General features: G+C 61.7%; 4 protein-coding genes across 11 annotated transcripts; 3 read left to right on the forward strand and 1 right to left on the reverse strand.

The window, feature by feature from the left end:
• Nucleotides 1–91: 91 nt before the first annotated feature.
• RPS18 (ribosomal protein S18) lies at nucleotides 92–3,401 on the forward strand. The gene is made up of 6 exons (XM_048817856.1): nucleotides 92–208; nucleotides 833–931; nucleotides 1,669–1,755; nucleotides 2,106–2,207; nucleotides 2,838–2,929; nucleotides 3,290–3,401. The coding sequence occupies exons 1-6, from the start codon at nucleotides 206–208 to the stop codon at nucleotides 3,363–3,365; spliced, it is 459 nt and encodes a 152-aa protein (XP_048673813.1). The 5' UTR covers nucleotides 92–205; the 3' UTR covers nucleotides 3,366–3,401.
• Nucleotides 3,402–4,425: 1,024 nt separating this feature from the next.
• Nucleotides 4,426–12,917, forward strand: WDR46 (WD repeat domain 46). Its single transcript, XM_048818239.2, is given in 17 exon segments — nucleotides 4,426–4,650; nucleotides 4,652–4,717; nucleotides 5,395–5,580; nucleotides 5,751–5,831; nucleotides 6,015–6,127; nucleotides 6,378–6,465; nucleotides 6,711–6,772; nucleotides 7,078–7,182; nucleotides 7,495–7,645; nucleotides 7,834–7,969; nucleotides 8,573–8,672; nucleotides 9,034–9,187; nucleotides 10,608–10,755; nucleotides 10,987–11,081; nucleotides 11,348–11,443; nucleotides 12,188–12,301; nucleotides 12,642–12,917. Coding segments are annotated over 17 exon segments (2,007 nt in total). The 5' UTR covers nucleotides 4,426–4,440; the 3' UTR covers nucleotides 12,744–12,917.
• A 952-nt stretch (nucleotides 12,918–13,869) lies between these two features.
• On the reverse strand, nucleotides 13,870–20,046 carry B3GALT4 (beta-1,3-galactosyltransferase 4). 7 transcript variants are annotated; one of them, XM_075119667.1, is made up of 2 exons: nucleotides 19,839–20,046; nucleotides 13,870–18,127 (listed from the first exon to the last, which is right to left on the reverse strand). In XM_075119667.1, the coding sequence occupies exon 2, from the start codon at nucleotides 18,088–18,090 to the stop codon at nucleotides 17,038–17,040; it is 1,053 nt and encodes a 350-aa protein (XP_074975768.1). In that variant the 5' UTR covers nucleotides 18,091–18,127; nucleotides 19,839–20,046; the 3' UTR covers nucleotides 13,870–17,037. The 7 variants fall into 7 exon arrangements, with proteins under 7 accessions (XP_074975768.1, XP_048674065.2, XP_074975767.1 ...); XM_048818108.2 differs by lacking the exon at nucleotides 19,839–20,046 and adding an exon at nucleotides 19,478–19,656; XM_075119666.1 differs by lacking the exon at nucleotides 19,839–20,046 and adding an exon at nucleotides 19,329–19,436.
• A 1,583-nt stretch (nucleotides 20,047–21,629) lies between these two features.
• On the forward strand, nucleotides 21,630–23,790 carry PFDN6 (prefoldin subunit 6). 2 transcript variants are annotated; one of them, XM_075119669.1, is made up of 5 exons: nucleotides 21,630–21,809; nucleotides 21,890–21,982; nucleotides 23,010–23,080; nucleotides 23,161–23,285; nucleotides 23,569–23,790. In XM_075119669.1, the coding sequence occupies exons 1-5, from the start codon at nucleotides 21,704–21,706 to the stop codon at nucleotides 23,687–23,689; spliced, it is 516 nt and encodes a 171-aa protein (XP_074975770.1). In that variant the 5' UTR covers nucleotides 21,630–21,703; the 3' UTR covers nucleotides 23,690–23,790. The 2 variants fall into 2 exon arrangements, with proteins under 2 accessions (XP_074975770.1, XP_048673765.2); XM_048817808.2 differs by having other exon boundaries at nucleotides 21,664–21,808; nucleotides 21,884–21,982.
• Nucleotides 23,791–23,873: the final 83 nt, after the last annotated feature.

Raw genomic sequence — 23,873 nt, forward strand, 5'->3', positions numbered from 1 at the left:
CCAGGTAGCGCTGTCCCTAGGGGAACTCTGCGGGAGGATGACCGGAAAGACTACGGAGAGGACCGGAAGTCTGTCGTCTCTGCCGGAAGGTGAACTGCCCTGACCGGAAGCTTATCTGCCTGTAGGGGGAGTGTCTATAAAAGGCATCGCGTCACTTCCTCTCTCTCTTCCGGACGGGGTGAGACTAGAGCGCGGAGTAGCCGCCATGGTGAGAGGGGGGGGGGGAATCTGGGTTCATCCGCCCCGGGGAAGGGGGCAGCGGGGCTGGCGAGGGCTTGTCCGAGAGGGTGGAGCCAGGGCTTTCTGGGGCGCCCTCCATTTCTAGCTGGGGGCTCCCTGGGGAGGCGATAGGGGGCAGAAAGGGTCACTGGGGGGAACAGCCGCGATCAGATCCAAGGGGCGGATAGAGACGGGGGGGGGAATTGGGGTCCATCCGCCCCGCAGCTGGGGGCGCGGGGCCCGCGAACGCTGCCTGGAAAGGGTAGAAGCGGGGGGGTCCCTATTTGTTGGGGGGAGGAGTCGGGGGCTCCAGGGGGACTGGCCCTGGAGTGGGGAGAAGCTGGGAAGTGCTGGCTCCTGGGGGGTAGGAGGGGACTGCTTGGGGAGGGGTCGGGGGCTCAGGGGGGCTGGCACTGGAGGCAAGGCTGGCGGGGGGCTGGCTGGTATCTATAACAACCAGGTGGGGGGGGCGGCTGCTTCCTGGAGGAGCAGAGGTTTGGGGCTGATTCCTGGCTTGGGGGGAGTGTATCCCCAGTGGGGGGGGGCTTCAGAGGGGGCACTGATAGGGGCCAGTTCTCCTCTGCTGACCCCCCAACCCCCATTTTCTCCACAGTCTCTTGTGATCCCTGAGAAATTCCAGCACATCCTGCGAGTGCTCAACACCAACATAGATGGGCGACGGAAAATCGCCTTCGCCATCACCGCCATCAAGGTGAGGGGGGCATGGCTGGGTGTCTGTCCCCCTTCCGGGGGGCACGGCTGGGTGTCCGTCTCCCCTCCCCCCCCCACCTGGGGGGCTTGGGAATGCTGTACCAGAGAGAGAACGTTGCAAACATCCCAGTGCCTCTGTGTGCATCCATGGGGTGCCCTCCCTGGGGAGATGGGGTTCTGCTGTGGGTGCCCCATCTCTAGTTCAGGCCAGAGAAGACTTAGGGGCCAAGGCTGACCCAGTGTGGTGGAGTGGCCAGGCCGGCCCTGGCGGAAGGAGAGGTGCTGCACAGCTGGGATGGAGAAGGGGGTCAGGCTACAAAGGTTCTCACCCCACGCAGTTAGCCAAAGGAACTCCCTGTCACAAGGTCTCACTGAGCGGGGTGCAGGCATAACCCAAACCCCTCCCGGGAGTGGGGTTCTGTCCCATCGAGTGGCACCGAGACCACCCAGAGAGAGATTGAGTCTGCTCTACAGCCTTAGCTAACAGCCTTGTGGGCTTTTAGCTCCTGAGGTCCCAGGTTCCACCCCGTGGCCTGTCTGTTACACGGGCAAGGGTGGGGGTGTATATGGAGACAGGTATGGGGCAGGGGTTAGATCTGGGCTGTACCATGGGTGTCTCTTGAAGCAGGTTCTCGGGGGGGGGGGGGGTCCTGCTCTTGGCATCAGAGACAGAGCTTCCCGGGAACCTTATGCGGTGGGGGGTACTGGGGCCGTATTAACGTTTCTTCCCCTTTGCAGGGTGTGGGTCGGCGCTATGCCCATGTGGTGCTGAGGAAAGCGGACATTGACCTGACCAAGAGGGCTGGGGAGCTGACAGAGGATGAGGTGGGCAAGGGCGGGGGTGGTCTCTCTGGGACCATGGGGAATGGCATTTGTCTCAGATGTGGGGGGCTATAAGGGAAGCTGGGGTCTCTGGGATGAAGGTGGTATGGCTTTCACCTCGGGGTCTGGGTGGGGAGTTGTGGAGTGAAAGGGGGGCTGAGGCGTGGGGTGTATCTGAGAGCCAGCTGAGGGGTGTCTGGGGTGGGTGGTGAATTTTTGTGGGGTATTTAGGTGTAGGTTGGTGTCGAGAGCATGGGAATGTCTTGGACGGGGGATGTCTGGGGTGAAGGAGGGAGGTCTCTCTGGGGTGAGGGGAGCCCCCTGCCTGACCCCATCTCTGTGCCCCCCCACAGGTGGAGCGTGTCATCACTATCATGCAGAACCCCCGTCAGTACAAGATCCCCGACTGGTTCCTCAACAGGCAGAAGGACGTCAAAGATGGCAAATACAGCCAGGTGAGAGCGGGGTGCTGAGCCCATTGCTAGGTGTGTGTTTGGGGGAGCCCTGATCAAAGCAGTGTGGGGCGGGCAAGGCTTGTTCCTTTCCCCACTGCAGGGACCGCTCTGGGGTCCCGTAGGCAGCAGGGGACTTTGTCATCCCAGTGTGTTGGGGTGGCACCAGCCCATTGGCTGCCACTAGGGCCCTCGCATGTCTCCCAGGGCTGGTTGTCACTGCAGAGTTAACAAGAATCCTGTCCCAGCATGCATGCCCTAACCCTAAGTTCAAACCTGCTACAAGGAAAGACTTTTTATACGTGCCCTGTACTTACCTTGTGGAACTCACTGCCACAGGATGTCTCTGAGCCAGGTTCACAAAGGGATTGGCTATTTCTGTGGCTCTCAGACTGTTCACAGCTGGACCAGTTCATGCTGACAATGGGCAAGGATCTCAAACCTCGTGCTGCAGGGCTGAGCTGATCTCTGATGATCACAGATCAGGAGAAGCCCTGATGTGGGGCAGATTGTCCCACAGCTGCCCCTGTGGGCTCTTCCCCAGCTGGCAGTGGCCCCTCTTGCGGAGGGAAACTGGGCTGGATGGCTCAGCTGTGCCTGACTTCCCCTCCCCCATGTCTCTCTCCTTGTCAGGTTCTGGCCAACGGGCTGGACAACAAACTACGCGAAGACCTGGAGCGGCTAAAGAAAATCCGGGCACATCGGGGCCTGCGCCACTTCTGGGGGTACGAGAGGAGTGAGAGTTGTGGGGGTGGGAGGGGTGAATGGTGGGGCCTAGTGAACGGGGGTGGGTCCGTTCGCCTACTCCCTGTGAGATGTGGGGGGTCCCCTTCATCCTTTGCTGCAGAGTGGGGGACGGGTGGGTGAAGATAAAAGGGGTCATTGGGTTGGATAAGGGGAGGGGGAACTGGGTGCAGAGCCTTTGCATGTGGGCGTAGCAGGGGGTTATGGGACAATGCAGAGCTGGGCTGCAGGGCCATAGGGAGTTGGCTGGGGGGTGGATTCAGAGTTGGGGAGGCAGGTCTGGAATCTGGGAGCAGGGCGGGCCGGGGTCTGGGCCCGTCTCACTCCCCTCTCTCCCCCAGGCTGCGCGTGCGGGGCCAGCACACCAAGACGACTGGGCGCCGGGGCAGAACTGTCGGCGTCTCCAAGAAGAAGTAGTGTCTGCCCTGTGTCTGCAATAAAGTGCTGTTCTCAGAGCTGCCTCCTCACTGTGTGGGGAAGGGGGATCTCTGCGGCTAGGGAGTGGCCCCCAGTGGGGAGAGATTAGGGGGTGGTCATCGCCTTAGTGGAAGGGCAATGGGGAGGAGTAAACCTGGGCACAGGGGTGATTCCGTAGGGTGGCGCTGGAGGGGGTTGGTGTGGGACTGGGTCTCGGGGGGGCCCTCCCACCCATGAACTGGGTAAGGGTGGTCCGTGCAGCCCCAGGGGTGTTGGGGCAGGAGTGCGGGGTTCCTTGCTGCATCCTGCACTACTGACAATTGGCAGTGGGGTACAGGATGCCTCTTCATAGCCTGTGCACAGTGCTTCAGACCCTGCACCTTGCCCCACCTGCGGCTGTGCCCTCCTGCGGGATCCCTGCGTAAACAGCCCCCTGCCCCACCTCGGACAGCTGCACCTCACCAATGGGATGCGGAGATGCAGAAACGGGAGTTGTGCATGGGGGTGATTTTCCCTCTGGCAGGGCCCTGGCCTGCCTGCTACTGGAAGCGGGGTCCTGTTCTGCCACCTGCACTTCCAGCAGGCTGTCGATAAGCTGGAGGAGTCAGCGAAGAGCCTTGAAAACAAAGAGGAATGGAAATGTCTCCTGCTAGGCACCGGGAGGTCAATCTGTGGGGCTGTGGGTGACCGGCTGTAGGTATCTGCTTGCCAAGCAAATGTCTGACAGTAGGATCCTTGGGCTGGTGCTGGAGTTACATGAGCTCACATGGGAAATAAGGCATCAATTTTTAATGCTGAGAGTAATTAAACCAATTTCCACAAGCGGGTGGGGGTGGATTCTTGGACATGGTTGGGTTTTAAATGAGGATTCGCTGCTTCTCTCAAATTAATTCAGTGCTGGGGGTTATGGTGGGGCTGGTCGCTGCCCTTTTGGCCTTGGACTCTGTGAAACCCCCTGCCCCTCCCCAGAGGTGGCTGCATCTCTGTGCCCAATAGCGTGGAGCTGGTGAGTTCAGCCTACCACGTGGGCTGTGGCGAATGCAGTGGCCTTCTCCCGCCGGTAGGTCTGTATGGGATGGTCCAGGCCTGTGCCCTCACCCAAGATGGCCGCCGCGTCTCCGTAGCTGGCGAGTTGCCCTCGCCCATAATGTCAGCTGCACGGCTTCACTACCGGGCAGGTTGTCGCCGCGCTGATTGGCCGTGGGCTCAGTCGCCTCGCTCCGTGATTGGGTGCGGCGGCCACGACCGGAAGAACCTGGCCCGCAGCTGGAGGCTGCACGTGGTTGCAGGCGCTCAGGATGGAGGTGGTGGCAGGGAGCGGGATGCAGGGGGGGCCAGCCGGGGCGGGCAAGGTGAGTGCCGAGGAGTGGGGCAGGGATTCCCCGGGGGGGTGGTTACCCCATGTCATAAGCAGGGAGGGGGCAGGTCACTAACACGAGTCGGGTGCATGCAGGGGCCGAACTCCCAATTACAGGGGTTTTGGGGGGGGAGTTTATTGCCCCCATGTCTGTGGGGCGGCGGGGTCTCTCGGGCTCCTCTAGTAACCGGGAGACACGGGGCAGGGGCTGGCTGTATCCGTGGGGCGTCCCTGCTTGTGCGCGGAGTGCTCTGGGGGGCAGGGCTGGCCCTCTTGCAGGGGCTGCAGCAGGGGCAGCCTCGCCCCGCGGGGCACTTGCCACCCTATCCCAGCAGGGGACTAAGTCTTTCCCTGTTGGGGGCAGACCCCCTCCCCCCGACTATGTGTTGTGGCTGGTGGTTCTGCCCGGCGGGGTGGGGGGCACTCCCCATCAGGCCAGTGGGAGTGGCCAGCTATTCTGCCCTGTGGGGCAGGTATCTCTGCACAAGTTGGGGGGCAGTTTTAGTCCCTGTCCTCTGTGCCCCCCACCCTCCTAGCTAGGGGAACTAACTCCCCATGTCTCATCCTCTTGCCAGTCTCCCCACCTCCCGAGCTGGGCGTAACTGATTCTTCCCCACGATTCATCACCCCTTTCTCCCTCCCTCCCCCCCACTTCCCCCCCCCTCCCCGAAGAAGAAGTTGACGAAGAAGCTGCAGCGCTATTGGGAAGGGGCCTCCCAGCCGGACACCCCTGAAGCCGCCCCCCTCAGGGCCAAGAGGCGTCGCAATGAGAAGACCAGGCTGCGGGCTGGGGCAAAGGGGAGCCTGGAGGCCAGGAAGGGGCTGCCGGCGTCAGGGGCTGCAGGCCGGATCTCTGGGGTAAGGCTGAGAATCCTGGGGGGCTGGCCATGGGGGGAGGAGGGGCAGCTGAGGTCAGGGGGAGGAGGGCCGGGGGGTTGCATGGCAAAGGGAAGTACCTCTAGGGGGAGAAGGGGGCCTGTAGCAGGCCCCTCCCACCCCCATCTGTCTGTGTGTCCCTCTCTCCCTAGAAGAGGGACCCGTTCCCCGGCGCCGCCCCCCTCCCCCTCCACAAGGTGAAGAAATTCCAGCGGGGCCAGAAATCGCAGCTGGTGAGTTGAGGGGCGTGGTGGAAACTGGGGGGCAGCTGGGTGCCTGGGGGTTGCCAGGCAAGGTCGTCCCTGAGGGGGTCCCCCCATGGTTACTGACCCCCCCAATGGTGGGGGGCGGGAGGGACAGGGCCACGTGCGGCTCTCACCCCGTCTGTCTGTCTGTCCGTCCATCCACCCCCCCAGGCAGGGGCATCCAGCCGGCGGCTCCGGGACCATCTGGCCTCGCTGGAGCAGAAGGTGGAGCTGGCAACACAACAGGCTGCGCGCATGGAGCTGCTGCTGCCCGAGGAGCCAGGGTGAGTCGTTCCCCCCCCCCCCCCCCCGGCCCCCCAAGCTGGGGCAGCTGCCCCAGTGCCCCCATCGTCTCCTCCCTTCGGGCCCCCGTCCGGTGCTGCCACTTGAGCCGGGGCTGCCTGCTGGTTCTCCCCGCCCCGGATGGGATGGGTGACCCCCCTTCCCCCACACACACGCCCCGGCTCCCAGCCGGCTCCCCTCCCCCACCAGTGCTGGGTCCGTTCCTGACTCTCACCCCCGTCCCCCCTGCAGCTTCCTGGAGGGGGACCCCGGCGAGGACACCTGCACCATCGCCCAGGCTGACATCGCCGAGGCCGCGGACATTGTCAGCGCCACTAAGGTCAGAGACACCCCCATGCGCCGGGTTTGGGGGTGTCGTGGGGTGGGAGGAATGGCAGGGGGAGGGGCTGCCCCTAGGAAGGCGGGGTCACTGGGCAGTATTGCAGGGGGGATCCCGGGGCAGCGTCTCAGTGGCGTGGGGGGGGTTGCCGGGGGGATCCCGGGGCAGCGTCTCAGTGGCGTGGGGGCAGGGTCACCGGGGTTGGGGGTCCCTGTGCTGTGTCTAACCAGGTCTCTCCCCCATAGCACTTTGAGCTGAGACTGAACCAGTTTGGCCCCTACAGGATGGATTATACCCGACCTGGCAGGTGAGGGGGGGGGCAGGGAGGAGCATGTGGGGGAGAGTAGGAGGGAGCGGAACCTGTGGGGCAGGTGGGAATCAGTGGGGAAGGTGTTGGGGTTGGCTGTACCTAGGTAACATATCTTCCGGGGAGGCGTTGGAGAGGCAGGGCCCAACTGGGCTCTCCTGTGTCAGGGAGGGCCTGCGTCAGGGACCCCTGACCCCGCAGGCCTCCCCTGACCTGCTCTGGGGGTCCCAGAGGGGCAGGTCAGGAGACATACGGAGACTGGATTGTGTGTGTGCTCCCCTCACCCCTCCCATCTCCCCACGCAGGCATCTGCTGCTGGGGGGCCGGCGGGGCCATGTGGCAGCCCTGGACTGGCAAACCAAGTCACTGCTGTGTGAGATCAATGTCATGGAGACGGTCACTGACGTCACGTGAGTGTGCGACTGGGGGGGGGTGACACCCGGGCGCGGCGTGCGGCACAGGGGAGCCCGGGGGGGCGGGGCTGCATCCGCTGCTCCCGGCAGGTGTAACGGTGCATCAGCAGGGCATGCCCATCGCACGGGTGGGCGTCCATCGGGAAGGTGAATGGGCACATCCGTGCCCGCCCACGGCCGGGGAGGCTGGGAGAGTTGCACGAGGAGGCGTGTTGCACAGACGGAGTTTGCAGGTTGCTCACGGGCTGAGCCGTGCAGCGGGACACGTCGTGGCCCCCCCCACCCCCCGTCTCATGCCCCCCGTTTCAGGTGGCTGCACACGGAGACGATGTTCGCGGTGGCCCAGCGGCGCTGGCTCTACGTCTACGACAACCAGGGCGTGGAGCTGAACTGCCTGAAGCGCTTCAATGGGGTCCTACGCATGGAGTTCCTGCCCTACCACTTCCTGCTGGCCACCGCGGTGAGTGCTGGGGCGGGGGGCCGCTGTGGGGCGGGCCGGTGGCCGGGGTTCCCGCTGCCCACCACAGTGAAAGAGGGGGGCCTGCACACCAGGGCTCCTGCTGGCCAATGCTGTAAAGCGGGGGGTGGGCTTGGGCGCCAGGGTTTGGGGGGCTGGTGCCCCACTGACCCCCCCTCCCCCCCGTGCAGAGCGAGACGGGGTTCCTGCAGTACCTGGACATCTCGGTGGGGAAGGAGGTCGCTGCCATCTGCACCCGGGGGGGACGCCTGGGCGTGATGGGGCAGAACCCGGCCAACGCCATCATCCACCTGGGGCACAGCAACGGTGAGACCGCCCCACTGCTACCCCCCAGCCCCACTGCTACCCCCGATCTCTTCCCCCAACCCCGCCCCAACCCACTGCTACGCCCGACCCGACCTCACCGCTACCCCCCAACTCTGCCCCCAACCCCGCCCCATTGCTACCCCACCGCCCTCGTCCACCTGGGGCACAGCAATGATGAGACATCCCCTGCCAGCACCTGTACCCCATAACTGGAGCTCCCCCCCACAGCGCCAATGTCCCCTGCCCCACACTGCTAGGAGTGTTTCTCCCAGGGCCCTCACACCCTGTGTGTCATCCCTGCCCTGCCCCCCCCGGCAGGGCACAGCCCATCACTGGGGCAGGCACCGGTTCAGACAGCGACGTTCCATCAAGCTCTTCAGCGTGGCCCCACTCTGGCCTGGGGACCGCTGGCCTCATCTCCTTCCTGCCCCCTCAGCCTGGCCTGGTTAGTCAGACCCATTGCTATGACGGCCCCTTAGCCCCCCCACCCTCAAGCGGTGAACCTGGCCCTGTCCATCCCTTCCACCACTCGCTAACCCCTTGTGCCCGGTGGGGGGTGACCCCTCGTTAACTCCTCGTGCTCTGTGGGCCCTCCCCCCGCAGGCACGGTGACCCTGTGGAGCCCCAATGTCAAGGAGCCCCTGGTGCGGATGCTGTGCCACCAAGGGGGGGTCCGGGCCGTGGCCGTCGACAGCTCCGGAACGTGAGTGACTCGGGGGCGGCAGTCCTGCCATGGTGGGGAAGGGGCCCGAGTGGGGTGAACAGGGAAAAGGGGCTGCAGGGGTGCATGTGGGGGAAGGAGGGGAGCTGGGGGGGGTCTCCCCCCACTTCCCCCCAGCTACATGGTGTCATCAGGGCAGAGGTGGAATATGGGGGGAGGGGATGGAGGCTTGGGGCTGGGTCATGGTGTGGGTCTCCCCCCAACCTTCCTTGGGTGGGATATGGCGGGGGTGGGGGTCACGCTGTGACATGGCATGTCACAGGTACATGGCGATGTCGGGGCTGGGGTGACACTGTGCGGTGGCGGGGGATCATGCTCTGGGTCTCCCCCCACCTCCCCCTAGGTACATGGCGACATCGGGGCTGGACCGGAAGCTGCGCGTCTACGACCTCCGGACATATCAGCCCCTGCACTCCCTGGTGCTGCCCATGGGCGCCGGGCACCTGGCCTTCAGCCAGCGGGGGCTGCTGGGGGCCGCCTGCGGGGATGTGGTCCAGGTAACGATCCCCCCCGGCCCTGCACACACAGACACCCCCCTATTCCTCCCCCCACATACTGGCACCTGGCCTTCAGCCAGCGGGGGCTGCTGGGGGTAGCTGTGGGGCCGTGGTGCAGGTAAAGGAGGGGCCCTTATACTCCGGGCTGTCCCCCTCTCTCTCGCTGGGCTCAGCAGGGCCCCATCCGCCCTGCATCCTTCTCCCACAGACTGGGTATTGCTCAAATCCCCTTCCCACCCCCACCCCCACCCCCCGATCTGCTTTGGAGAGAGGTAAATAGTGGTGTCCCCCAGGGGTCTGTACTGGGCCCAGTCCTATTCAACATAGTCATAAATGATCTGGGAAAAGGAGTAAACAAGGAGGTGGTGAAATTTGCAGATGATACAAAATTACTCAAGATAGCTAAGTCCAAAGCAGACTGTGTAGAGTTACAAAGGGGTCTCATAAAACTGGGTTACTGGACAACAAAATGGCAGATGAAATTCAGTGTTGATAAATGCAAAGTAATGTACGCTGGAAAACCTCATCCCAGCTATACCTACAAAATGATGGGGTCTAAATTAGCTGTTACCACTCAAGAAAGAGATCTTGGGGTCATTGAGTGGATGTTTCCAAAGAACTGTCCACAATGTGCAGCGGCAGCCAAAAAAACAAACAGAATATTATGAATCATTCGGAAAGGGACAGATAATAGGACAGAAAAGGTCATATCACCTCTCTATAAATCCATGGTTCGCCCACACCTTGAACACTGCGTGCGGATGTGGTCGCCCCATTTTAAAAAAAGATCTATTCGAATTGGGAAAGGTTCAGAAAAGAGCAACAAAAATGATGAGGGGGATGGAAAGGCTGCTGTATGAGGAGAGGTTACTAAGACTGGGACTTTTCAGCTTGGAAAAGAGACGACTAAGGGGAGATATGATTAAGGTCTATAAAATCATGACGGGTGTGGAAAAATTAGGTAACGATTTGCTCCTTCTCATAACACAAGAACTAGGGGTCACCAAATTAAATTAATAGGCAGCAGGTTTAAGTATTTTTTCACGGATCGCACAATCAACCTGTGGAACTCCTTGCCAGAGGATGTTGTGAAGGCCAAGACTATAACAGGGTTCAAAAAAGAACTAGATAAATTAATGGAGGACAGGTCTATCAGTGGCTATTAGCCCAGATGGGCAGGGGTGGTGTCCCTGGCCTCTGTTTGCCAGAAGCTGGGAATGGGCGACAGGGGATGGATCTCTTGATTTCTTGTTCTGTTCATTCCCTCTGGGCACCTGGCATTGGCCCCTGTTCTGATGAGCCTGGGCCCTGTCTGTCCCCCACCCGAGGGGGAGCTCTGACTGCCCTATGCTCTGACAGCCCCTATGAGCCAGGCCCTGCTGCAGGCGCTAATCCCCCATGTCTGCCTCTCCCACCCCAGGTGTACCGGGACGTGCCCATGCACCTGCCTCGCAAGCCCTACCTGTCGCACACGCTGCCCCGGGCGGCCCACGGCCTGCGCTTCTGCCCCTTCGAGGACGTGCTGGGCGTAGGGCATGGCAGCGGCATCACCAGCCTCCTGGTGCCAGGTATGGTCCCCCACTATGTCCTCATAACCTCCCCACCCCCCATGTCCACAGTGCCCAGTAGCTGACCTGCCTGTCATGTGCCCCCCGCTACAGCCTGTGGGGGCCTGGTACAGCTGTGTGGCTGTGTCCATGGTAGAGGGGGGATGGGTTGTTGCCCACCCCCCCCCCACTAACCTCCTGTCTCTCCCCCCCCCCCCCCCCCCCCCCCCCCCCCCCCCGCCCGCATCCCAGGTGCTGGACAGGCGAATTTCGACGCCCTGGAGAACAACCCGTTCCGGAGCCAGAAGCAGCGGCAGGAGTGGGAGGTCAAAGCCCTGCTGGAGAAGGTAACGTCGCCCCACCACCACCACACAGTGCCCAGCCCCGTCCCCCCACCGTGCAGCCCCAGCTGGGGGTCAGCTGGATCTCTGGGTCCAAGATGCTAAGGGAGGGACCTCTGGGGCTGGGGGGAGGGGTTCACGGGCAACCCTTGTGGGGACACCGGGGTGGGTAGCTGGGGTGCCTGCGGGGGCACCGCCAGGAGGGGTGGTGTCATGGGAGGGGGGGGAGCCTGGGTGGTCCGGGCCGCCCCTGACAGCTTGGCCCCCGGCAGATCCCGTCAGAGCTGATCACGCTGGACCCGAGGCAGCTGGGCCAGGTAGATGCCATCACCATGGAGCAGAAGCACCAGGAGCGAGTGGCGCGGCTGGTGAGCGACTTGGGGGGCGCCATGGTGCATTGTGGGAAGTGGCGGGGAGACACGGGGGGGCATTGTGGGTTGTGGGGACCGGGCAATGCTGTGGCTGTCTCGCGGGGGCGCCGTGGTGCATTGTGGGAAGTGGTGGGGAGACACGGTGGGGCATTGCGGGTTGTGGGGACCGGGCAGTGCCGTGGCTGTCTCGCGGGGGCGCCGTGGTGCATTGTGGGAAGTGGTGGGGAGACACGGGGCGGCATTGCGGGTTGTGGGGACCGGGCAGTGCCGTGGCTGTCTCGCGGGGGCGCCGTGGTGCATTGTGGGAAGTGGTGGGGAGACACGGGGGGGCATTGAGGGTTGTGGGGACCGGGCAGTGCCGTGGCTGTCTCGCGGGGGCGCCGTGGTGCATTGTGGGAAGTGGCGGGGAGACACGGGGGGGCATTGAGGGTTGTGGGGACCGGGCAGTGCCGTGGCTGTCTCGCGGGGGCGCCGTGGTGCATTGTGGGAAGTGGTGGGGAGACACGGGGGGGCATTGCGGGTTGTGGGGACCGGGCAGTGCCGTGGCTGTCTCGCGGGGGCGCCGTGGTGCATTGTGGGAAGTGGCGGGGAGAGTGAGGGGGGTGGCACAGTGGGGACCAGGCAGTGCCCGCAGTCGCTGTGGCATGTCAGGAGCTGGTGGGGGGAGAGCAGAGGGGCACTATGGTGCATTGTGGGATACAGAAGGACTGACTCTCTCTCCCTCCCTCCCCTGCCCCCCAGGGCTTCGACCCCCAGGTCAAGCCGGCGTTCCAGCCACGCCGGAAGCTGAAGGGGCGCAGCTCAGCCGGGAACCTCCTGCGGCGTAAAAAGAAGGTGGCGAATGAGGAGCAACGGGTACGTCTGTCCTTACTGTCCACCTGTCTGTCCCATCCGCCCTTGGGCCAGTCCTTACCCATCAGACTTTGCTCCCCACCCCCAAAAGCCAGCTCTCCACTTCCTGTCTCAAACAGGGACTTCCCGGGTGCCCCGCCCCCCACCACAACTCCCCTCTCCAACTGGGCCAGTGACATCAGGGGGCATCTCCCCCATACCCCAGGGCTCCATTACGCTGTGAATTGGGGGGTGGGGTGGGGGGGGTTGGTTCCTAGGGTCGCCCCCGCATTGGGTCGTGCCCCCCCCAATTGGGCCATTTACTGGGGTGTCCCTGGCTCACCCCCGCTCCCCCTCCCCCCAGACCAAGATCCGGAAGAGCCTGGAGCAGCAGCAGGAGGTGGAGCGAGAGCTGAAGGCGGCACCCCGGGCTCAGAGGTCGGCTCTGGATCGATTCAGGAAATAACCTCGTGGGGGTTGGGGGGAGAGGATTGCCCCCCATGGGGGCGAAAGGGGTCACGAGCGTTACCCATCCCCTCCGGGGTAAGGGCTGTGGGGGTGGGAGCAGGGTGGGGTCCCCCACTCACCCTGCACTGTCACCCTGATATTTTTGTATTAAAGTTGTCGTTGGCTTTGTCTAGCCTGGCTCTGGTTTGGGGCAGAGAGGAGGAGGGGGTTACTCGAGGGGAGTGGGGACCGTGGCTGGGAGCCGAGTGCAGACCCGGGGGGCTCGGGTGGTTCTGTACAGCGGGGAGTGTTTGGGGGAGGGGAGGGGGTTACTCGAGGTGGGGGGCATGCGTTGGGCGGAGCGGGGACCGTGGCTGGGAGCCGAGTGCAGACCCGGGGGGCTCGGGTGGTTCTGTACAGCGGGGAGTGTTTGGGGGAGGGGAGGGGGTTACTCGAGGTGGGGGGCATGCATTGGGCGGAGCGGGGACCGTGGCTGGGAGCCGAGTGCGGGCTCGGGTGGGTCTGTACAACGGGCTGGTGCTGAGGGCACAAACTGAGCACGGGTTCCAAAGGGCTGAGACGTTTCTCTGGTGCTGAGGACTGGCAGGCGTTAGACCTGTCAGGGCTTGCCCAGCCTGCCATCCCCACCCGCTGCCAGGGACCCCAATGAGCAGGTACCAGCTCCTTGAGGGAAAGGGGGGTTCCTGTTCCCGCCCACACACTAATTACAGAGTCTGTGCCCACCACCACATCCCATCCCATCCAGTCTATGTGCGAGTGCTTCTCCAGAGCTGGGTGCAGCACAGGGCCCTTGTCAGGGTTTCCTCCCCACTCTGAACTCGGGGGTACAGAGGTGGGGACTCACCTGAAAGACCCCCTAATCTTATATTCTACCATCTTAGGTTAAAAACTTCCCCAAGCCCCAAATTCCTTCCCTCGTCCTTGGATGGTATCGCTGCCGCAACCACGTGATTTACACAAAAATTCAGGAAAGGGTCACTTGGAGTCCCTATTCCCCAAAAATATTCCCCCAAACCCCTTCACCCCTTTTCCTGGGGAGGCTTGAGAATAATCTACCAACCAACTGGTTTGCAGTGTGAGCACAGCCCAAACCCTTTATCTTTAGGGCACTAAAATCAATCAGGTTCTTAAAAGAAGGATTTTTATTATAAAGAAAAAAGTAAAAGAATCACACCTGCAAAATCAGGATGGAAGGTAACTTTACAGGGTAATAAAAAGATTTAAAACACAGAGGACTCCCTTCTGGACTCAGCTTTAGTTACAAAAACAGAAATAAAACTACCTCTTAGCATAGGGAAAATTCACAAGCTAAAACAAAAGATAACCTAATGCAGTTCCTTAGCTCACTTACAATTTCTGTAATTTTTAGATGGATTATTCCAGATATATTTTCAGGAGATGTTGTCCCTGCTTGGCTTCTCTCTCCGTCCAGAGAGGGAACAAAAAAAGAGCACAAACAACACCCCCCACACACACACACACATTTGAAAGTATCTGCTTTCCTTATTGGTCCTTCTGGTCAGGTGCCAACCAGGTTATTTGAGCTTCTTAACCCCTTACAGGTAAAGCTTGACAGCCCTCACTAGGCGTGGCACAGACCCATGAGCGAGATCAGGGCCCCTGTTGGGCTGTGCCCTACACAGACTGACCCTGACTGTCCCAACGCGCTAGGAGTTCTGGTTCCCCCCCGACCAAATTCTAACCCACTAGCTCAGTGATATTCAATGAGAGCTACCCACGGGCCAATCTGAGAATGTTATGACACAAGGCAGCCCATTGGTACAGATGTCTGACAAAAAACACTTCAGCTGCCAATAAATAAAGCCCCTCCAACGAGAGGCAAGGAAAGTATTAGTGATTCTCTCTTCTAACACAGTTTATAACTCAACATTATTACCTGTGTTTGTGGCACTCGCTAGTGGGAGAGGTGACAGCACCAAACGTGATGAGTGGGTTGTAGGTGGTCTGGCTAAGGCCATGCACGCATGAAAATGCTCGTCTCTCAAGTGATGGCGATACTGGGTTTTTATAGCATTCATGGCAGAAAACCCAGCTTCGTAGAGGTACATTGGTCCGAACACGGTTAAAAGCCAGATGCTGGCTATTCTGAAACTGATCAGCAGACTGAGTCCAGAACTTGCAATGTCCCGCTTCTCTGGATTTTGCCTTCAAGACATCTGAGCTCTTGAGCCTTACAATTTCTAATAGAAAGGCCCCTTCATTGATTGAATCAAGAGTGTTCTTTGCTTCAGAAGGGCAAGGGCCATCAGCAGAGAAAACAAATCAAATCAAATCCTTGGGAATTTTAAAGTTCTCAAATCCCATTTTATAATTTTTGATCAGATTGTTCAGGAATTCGTGCAGCGTTTTCATCGAGGTTTCATCTGTAACAACACCACGTAATGTGGGAAAGTGCAACAGCTTTCCTGCAAAGTCTGCCTGAAAATTTTCAAGATTCCTCTGAAAGGCACACACTTTTTCAAACAGATCCCTGACACTGCTTGCATGACCGTGGAACTGCAAGCTGAAGGAATTCAAGTGACCAGTAATATCGCACAGAAAAGCTACTTGTGACATAATTCATAAATTCCAGGACCTTGCAAGCCTTGTTGTTTTTGTGGTTTGAAAGGAATTCTATTATTTCTTTTTGAAGCGCACAACACCTGTATCATGAATCCCACTGCTTAACCAGCGAATATCATGCTGCAACAGGTCACTGAATTTGGCTGAAATGTCTCGTAAAACAGTTTTATAAAAACAATGTTGCAAGCTAGAAGTTGAGCAGATGCGGGATTGGTGTCCCCTGTTTGCCAGAAGCTGGGAATGGGCGACAGAGGATGGTTCCTTCCTGTGGGGTAGGTTTCTAATAGTATTAAGCATAAAAATTCTACCTTGAAAATTTCACCATCATAAAATCTAACAAACAGCACTAGCTGGGGAGTGTAACTTAAATGATTCGTCCACTGCAGGAGATGTGTGTTTGGCGTTTTTAAATCAGAAAGCAGTGTTGACAGACAATCCACATAAATTACAAATATCAGCCACTCTTTGCACTGCCATGGAATCGGACAGGGGAACCTGCGTCACACGGGTCACAATGTCAACTTTGTTTTTATCCCTGGCAAAGAGCTCCTCCAGCATTTCCAATGTGCGCTCCTTCACGAGCTCAGCATCCAGGAAAAGCCTTTTCCTTTTAGCTAGTGCCCACATTCTCCAACGAGAGGCAGCTGTTGCTTTCCCCTGTACAGTTGCTGATCTCGTGAGAACATTTCAGGTGTGACACGAAGACTTCATGTTTTCAATTTTGTCACATTTTGCAGCACCATGAGGAGGCCAGGCCGCGCGGAAGTGACTGTGCTTTGAGTCAAAGTGGCGCCTCCCCGAGGCGACCTTACAGACAGATCCAGTGGTTTGGTAGAGGAAACACCAAGGCTTTGCATTTAAATGCGACAGCATAACAAAGAGAAAATCCACTGTGCAGCTTGGGTTAAAAGCTTGGTTTTCGCTGTCGACTTTGCGACGTTTACTCCCCCACTCGCATTCGTTTCCGGCTCCATTTACATCACCAATGATAAAACAGGCGGCGTCCCAACTCATTCGTAGCCGACGCTATTGGAGAACCTAAGCTCCAGGACGTTACTTACGAAGGAAGCCATAGGCAGCACACAGCTGATAATAAATTTAGTTACAAACATTTTTTTAAGGTGAGCTGCCGGGTCACATTTGGCCCCAGGCCACCCACTGAGCATCACTGCACTAAGAGCTGGCGTTAGAACCCAGGAGTCCTGGCTCCCAGCGCACCCCTGCCCCACTTAGGGCCCTGGCTCTCAACCTTTCCAGACTACTGTACCCCTTTTAGGAGTGTGATTTGCCTTGCGTACCCCCAAGTTTCACTTAACTTAAAATCGACTTGCTTACTAGCTCAGCCATAAAAATTGTGTCAGCCACTATTACTGACAAATTGCTACTTTTCCATTTTCACCATACAATTATAACAGAAATTGATTGGAATATAAATCTTGTGTTTGCATTTCAGTGTATAGTACATCGAGCAGTATAAAGAAGTCATTGTCTGTATGAAATTTTAGTTTGTACTGACTGGACTAGTGCTTGTTGTGTAGCCTGTTGTAAAATTAGGCAAATCTCTAGCTGCGTCAATGCACCCCCTGGAAGACCTTGGCGTACCCCAAGGGTACACGTGCCTCTGATTGAGAACCACTGGACTAGAACCCACTCCCCTCCCAGAGCTGAGGATAGAACCCAGGAGTCCTGGCTCCCAGCCCCCCCGCCCCTCACAGACCCTCCAGCAGAGCTAGCACCTTGCACCTCAGCACCCCCAGCCCCCTATGCAGTGGGGTACAGGATCCCCCTTCTCCCCCCGCCATAGCCCAGGCTGCCTCCAGCGCCTGAGGGCCCACCTGGTGCACACTGTACAGCACCTCCCCATAGCAGCAGGGGTCCATGGGGTAGTGGGTGGATCCAGCCATGCGGGCTGTGTGGGTGGGGGCCAAGCCAGCCCAGCGAGCGCACAGCCCCACGTAGACGTCCTCCAGGGGCACGGGAGGCACGTGGGGGGCGGCCCCCAGCACCCACAGGGCAGCGTCGCTGGACAGCACGTAGGCCGTGCCGCTGCAGTAGGGGGGGAAGGCCCGAGCCGGGTAGGCGGAGGCCGGGACGTGGTGCCGGTTGCTGGGGTCGCGGTTGGGCTGCACCCGCCAGTGGACCCGGCCCAGGTAGAGCTGGCGAGGGCTGGGCAGCGCCCCCAGGTGGCGGGCCAGGGCAGGCAGGTTGAGGAAGACGTCGTCATCGACTTTCACCACAAAGGCGGCGCTGGGGCAGTGGGCGGCCGCCCAGCCCAGCAGCATCATGGTCTTGAGGGTCAGGTTGGCGTAGGTGTCGGCAAAGCGGCCCTGGACCAGGTCTCCGTGGCGTTGGGACTCCTCCTCCAGCTGGGCCTGCTCCTCGCCCGAGCCCGGTGCCCCCAGGGCGAAGAGCGTCCGCACCGGGTACCCCCCGGCCCAGCGGGCGCCCCCCCAGCTGGCACGCACCGCCTGGCGCTGGGCCGTGTGTCCCGGCGCGCTGGCCACCAGCACCAGCAGGAAGGGGGCCCGGGGCCTGCAGGCGTCCACGTTGGGCAGCAGGAAGGAGTCGGGGCCAGGCAAGGGGGGGTCTGCGTGCAGGAAACCCCCCCTGCCTCCCAGGAAGGGGGCCAGTGACCACGATAGCAGCTCCTCCCCTGTGCCCCCGAGCACGAGGCTCACAAGCGCCAGTCCCCCCAGCCCTGTCAGCAGCCCCCGCCGCAGCCAGGCAGGGGGGCAGCGGTGGGGGCAGAGCCGGGGGGCCATACGGGGTGAGGCCGGGTCAGCAGGTGATGGAGGTTGCCTGCAAGAGAGAGAGAGAGATGGGGGATCACACACAGAACACCCCCTAGTGCCCCTGCAGCCCCCCAGTATGAGCCCCCCACTACCCTGCCCACAGCCACCCCCCTTGTTCCGGGGAGGCAGGGGCAGTGGATGGAGGGAGAAGGCCAGACAGAGGCACTTCGTGGGGAGGGGCTGGGAGCACAGTGGATCGGGGGGAGGGGGGTAAGCAGCAGAAAGGGGTCAGGGGCCAGAGGGGGACGGGGAAGGGGGCAGGAGCCGGGGGGACGCGGCGAGGGAGGGGAAGGGGGGCAGGGACCCAGGGAGGGGGGGGAAGGGGGCAGGAGCCGGGGGGACACGAAAGGAAAAGGGGTGTAGCAGGGGCTGTGGGAAGAGGGGGCAGGCGAAAGGAAAAGGCGAAGGGGGGAGGGGGGTAAGCAGCAGAAAGGGGTCAGGGGCCAGAGGGGGACGGGGAAGGGGGCAGGAACTGGGGGGAAGCGGAGGGGAAGGGGGCAGGGCCCCAGGGGGCCGCGGCGGGGGAGGCGCGAGGGGGCAGGAACTGGGGGGATGCGGGGGGGCAGGAGGAGGGAGCGAGGGGGGGGGCCCGGGGAGCCGCACTCACCTCCCGGCCCCGCCCCGCTCCGTGCGGCGTCCGTGCGCCTCCCCCCCCCGCCTGCTCGCCCGCCAGACCCCTTCCCCCCGGCATGTCCCCCCCGTACCCACCCTCCAGCGCCCCCCGGCATGTTCCCCCGCCGCCGCTGCAGCCGCTGCTGCCCGCTCCCCAGTTCTCCCTCCCCCCCCCCGGCATGTTCCCCCCCCCCGTACCCACCCTTCAGCCCCCCGGCCCAGTTCTCCCATCCCCGCCCCCGCTGCTGCTCGCCCGCCAGACCCCTCCCCCCGCGGCATCTCCCTTCCCCCGTCCCCGGCATGTCCCCCCCCGTACCCACCCTCTAGCGCCCCCCGGCATGTTCCCCCGCCGCCGCTGCAGCCGCCGCTGCCCGCTCCCCAGTTCTCCCTCCCCCCCCCCCGCATCTCCCCCCCAGCACCCACCCGCCAGCCCCCTCCCCCCCAGTTCTCCCTTCCCCCACTGGCATGTCCCCCCGTACCCACCCTCCAGCCCCCCCCCGTTCTCCCATCACCCCGTCTCCCCCCCCCAGTTCTCCCATCAACCCCCCCGGTACCCCCCCCAGTTCCCCCCCCCCGTTGCTCTGTGTGGCGCTGACCCGGAAGCCGGTAGAGAGACAGCGCCTGGGTCTGGTGTTTCCAGGCGAGGCCTCCAGTGAGCGCTGGGGGTCACACGGGTCAGGGTAGCTTGTGAGAGGTGTGTACAGCCCCCGTGCGAGGAGCTGGGCGTGTGTCCCGTGAAACCCACCTCTGAATGCACGTAGGAGGCGCCCGCCATGGGCAAAACCAGGTTTCCTGTCTGACAAGAGCTGGCCTCGCTCGCTGGCGGGACTCCCCGTTACACACACAGTCACCAGGAAAACACAAGCCCCGGAGGGGGTGGGGGGGATGCTGGCTGTGTGCACAGACCATTACCTGTGGGGGTACGTCGGGAGGTAAAGACACCCTGCACCCCGCACACAGACGCTGCGGCTGCATGCATGAAGACAGGCGCTCAGCCAACCTTCGCTGAAAACGCTGCCGAGACAGACCTCCTCGGACAGGCGGCTAACCTGGGCTCGGCAAGAGGGGCCGGGCTCGAGCAGGTCGGGGCCCAAGGCAGCACTGACCTGGTTGTGACCTGTCGCCTCTAGAAAGCGCGTGTTGATTTTATGTGTAACCACCTGTCTCCACTAGCCTTCCTCACGCTCACGGGGATCTTTGCTGGCAGCCGCGCCCTTGTTTTCGCTACACGTATGGCTCAGCACGGTGTTAGTCGCGGCTGACTCGTGCACGCCGTCCCGCTGGGGACATGGCCCTGGGAGGAGCCCGCGTCCCAGGAACACGGGACTTAAACTGCAAGGCAAAGGCTGTGCCTCTGGCCCAGGCCAGCCCTTGCTTGCCCCTCCCCGGGAATGTGTAAGAGGCAGGAGGCTGGCTGTCTAGGGTGCCTGCCCCCTGCATGGAGCGTGAAATTTGGGGGCCCCAAAGTAGCTGCTTCCCAGCATATCCGGCAGGCTCAGCACATTGAGCGCCCCCCAGCTCCCAGGACATGGCCAGGTGCCCCCCCACCCAGCCCCTCACCATGAGAGCAGCGCTGCCAGTGACCCCAGGGGTGGGGCAGCCCAGGGAGCAGGACCAGCACCATCCCTGCTTGATGTGTGTGAGGAAGGAGAAAACCCGCAAGGGCCCTCTGCCCCCCCCACCTGTGGGAGCACTCCCGGCACCGAGGAATCCCACAGTTCAAGTGACCAAATAGAGGCCACTGCCGGAGGGGCAGGGCAGAGAGGGGTGCAGTGGGGGAGGTGCAGAGGCATGGGGGGGCGTGGGAGGGGGTACCTGTGGCCTCTCACTCGAGTGTCGCGCCTGTCCGTGGCCTGTCACTCAGCACCTCCCTGTGGGGCTCTCCTGCTCCCCAGGCCCTGCCCCACTGCCTTCCCCTAACCCACCTGTGCCCCATACTCCCCCATCCCCTGCCTCTGAGGCCCCAGGGCAGGGCTTGGCAGCTCTGCTCACTTGGCAGGCTGGGGTGGGGCAGGTAGGATACGGCGGCTGCACCTGCTGGTCCCCTAGAAAATGCCCAAACATGGCCTGTGATTTGAACCATCCCCCTGGGCGGTGCTGGACAGACCAAACAAGAGCTCATGTCTGGGACCGACCAGGGGCTGTGCTTGCTGGGGTCTGGAGACAGGATTCAGGGACCCCCCAGAATCAGGGAGTAGGGGGGGAAGCATATAGCCCCCAGGGGATTAACCGCCTCATCCCAGGACGTAGCTGGGATAATATTAATTAGCCCCACGGTACTGCACAAGATATGACATCATTAACGCCATGTTGGTGACGACCTATGATCCCGGGTGTGATGTCATTTGTGCCGTGTCGGCAACGCGCTGGGACACCGGGTGTGATGTCACTAACGCCATGTCGGTGACGACCTGTGATGCCGGGTGTGATGTCATTAATGCCGTGTTGGAGACGCGCTGGGACCCCGGGTGTCATGTCACTAATGCCGTGTGGGTAACATGTGAATCTCATGTCTCCCGTGCTCCTGCTCTGGGCCTGGAGGGCTTCAGGCTTTAATTACATGGGCCCAGGCAGGTTACTAACTTCCCGACCTGACCCAGGCGCCGCCATCTTTGAACGGAGCGGAAGTAGCTTCCTTCCCATTTCAGGCACAGGTGGCCGCCATCTTGGAACAGGGCGGAAATAGGCGCATTCTCCCCGGCTAGCGATGCCGCCATATTGGAAAAAGGCGGAAGTGGCTTAATCTGCTTCTCGCACGAGCTCGCGACCATCTTGGAAAGAGGCGGAAGTGAGCTGCCCTTCAAGGCCCCCAGCCGGCGGCCATCTTGGAAGCGGGCGGAAGTGGAAGGCGAGTCTCTCTGTCCCGTCTGCCCTTTCCCCAACCCAGGAGGGCCGGGACCTGCGACCCCGAATTGGTCCTGATCCCGCAGGGGAGGAAGCGGAGGGACTCAGAGGCCGGACTACAAATCCCATGGTGCACCGCGGCCCCCGGCGGAAGTGGGCTGTACCGGAAGCCGGGCCGAGAGGTCGCACGCACGTTGCGGGGCGGGGCTCAGCGCCGGAGCAGCGGGGAGCGGTAGGTGCTGGTCGGGTGGGGGGCGCTCGGGAGGGACCGTATGCCCCCCCCGCTCTAACCCCCCTCCCCCCGCAGGCGGACCGGACCGGACCGGACCCGACCGGACCCTCATGGCGGACCTGATCCAGAAGAAGCTGCAGGGCGAGCTGGAGAAATACCAGCAGCTGCAGAAAGGTACCGGCCCCTCCCCCTGCCGCCCCCCCCCGCCGCCCCATAACCCGCCCCGGTCCCTCCCCCCATCACCCCCCCGCCGCCCCATAACCCGCCCCGGCCCCTTCCTGTCCCCCCAGGCCTCCCCTACCGCCCCATAACCCCAGGCATCCCCTTCCCCCATCACCTCCCCACTAATTCCTGTCCATAACCCACTGCCATCTTGGGCCCTGCCCCACTGCCTTCCCCTAACCCACCCGTGCCCCATACTCCCGCATCCCCTGCCTCTGGGGACCCTGCACCCCGCCCCATGCCCAATAACTTGCCTGTACCCCGTAGCCTGCTGCGCCCTATAATCCATCCCTGCACCGCCTCCCCATCACCCTTCTCCATGGCCCAACCTCCCTGCACCCTGCCTCCTAACCTGCCTAACCTAGGCCATAATCCTTCTGCCACCCCCCTCGATCTGCTGCACCTCCTCTTACCCAGCGTCCTGCCCCCTTCCACAGTCCACCTCCCCCCCCTTTCCACCCTCTGGGGTTCCTGCAGCCCATTGACCTCCTCCCGGGGTCCCTGCTCCCCCCGATCCCCCTGGACAAACAAACTGCCTCCTGTTCCTCAGATTTCCTCCCCCCCACTGGGGCCTTTCATTGCACCCTCCACGTTCCCACCCCTCACATCCCTGAGCCCCCCTTCTACCCTCTTTCCCCCAGTTACTCCTAATGCGAATACACAGGCTGGGGAAGGAGCTGGCTTGACAGGCTGAGGGCTCTGATCCCAGTGGGGAGAGCTCCCCTGCCACCTGACCCTTCTGCCTGTACCCTGAGCACTGGCCCAGAGACCCCCAGCCACTGGCCTGCAGAGCCCCACTGCGGGCAGAGGGAAGCTGGGTCTCCTTCTCCTGCAGACCCCTGGGGGTTATTCATCAGTGCTGCAATATAAGAGATAGCAGGTTGATTTCTTGGGGGCTGTGATGTGGGCAGAGGTCTCTGGTGTCCCTATGGGGCTGCAGCCCTGGAGCTCATGGGGTCCCTCTGTGTGTGCCCCTCAGATCTCAGCAAGTCCATGGCGGCACGGCAGAAACTGGAAGCACAGTTGACTGAGAACAACATTGTCAAGGAGGTGAGTGCGCCCTGCTCCCCCACTCTGTACTCTCCCTCCCTTCCCCGCCCCTCACCTCCCCTTGTTCTGCTCCCCCACAGGAGCTGGGGCTGCTGGATGTGACCAACACTGTCTACAAGCTGATTGGCCCCGTGTTGGTGAAACAGGACATGGATGAGGCTAAAGCCACTGTCAGCAAGCGGCTGGACTATATCACTGGAGAGATGTATGTGTGTGAGGAAGGGGGGTTTCCTGTGTGGTGGGCTGGCTCCCTGCCCCGCAAGGACACTGGCTGGCTCACAGGATGAGGAATGGGCCCTTCCCCTTTTGGGGTCACTGGCTTCGCTCCACTCCCAGGAAGGGGCCCTGGCTGGCTCATGGGGTGGGGAATGGGCCTTTCCCCTCTAGGGGTCACAGGCAGACAGGGGCCTGAGCTCAGGGGCCTCTCTTGTTTTCAGGGCTGGGGGGAGGGTTCTAGGCCCATCTCACTCTCCCCTTCCCCCCCACAGCAAGCGCTATGAGCTGCAGATGCAGGAGTCTGAGAAGAAGGCGGAACAGCAGCGGGAGGTGCTGGCCCGGCTGCAGCAGGAGTATCAGCGAGCCCAGGGCAAGGGGACGGCTAAGGCATGAGCTGGTGGGGGAAGCTGGATCCTTGGGGCTGTGGGCCGGGGGGGGGAGGGGGAGCTGTATTTATTTCAAACAGCAAAAAAATTAAAGAGGTGATGCACAAACTGATGGCACCTGGCCCTCTGTGCCCCCTACCCCTTGGTATCCACTCACTGGCCTGGGGCCGCTGCTGCTGCTCTGAGCTGTG

Source organism: Caretta caretta, chromosome 14, assembly GCF_965140235.1.
Source record: "Caretta caretta isolate rCarCar2 chromosome 14, rCarCar1.hap1, whole genome shotgun sequence".
Classification (NCBI taxonomy): Eukaryota; Metazoa; Chordata; order Testudines; family Cheloniidae; genus Caretta; species Caretta caretta.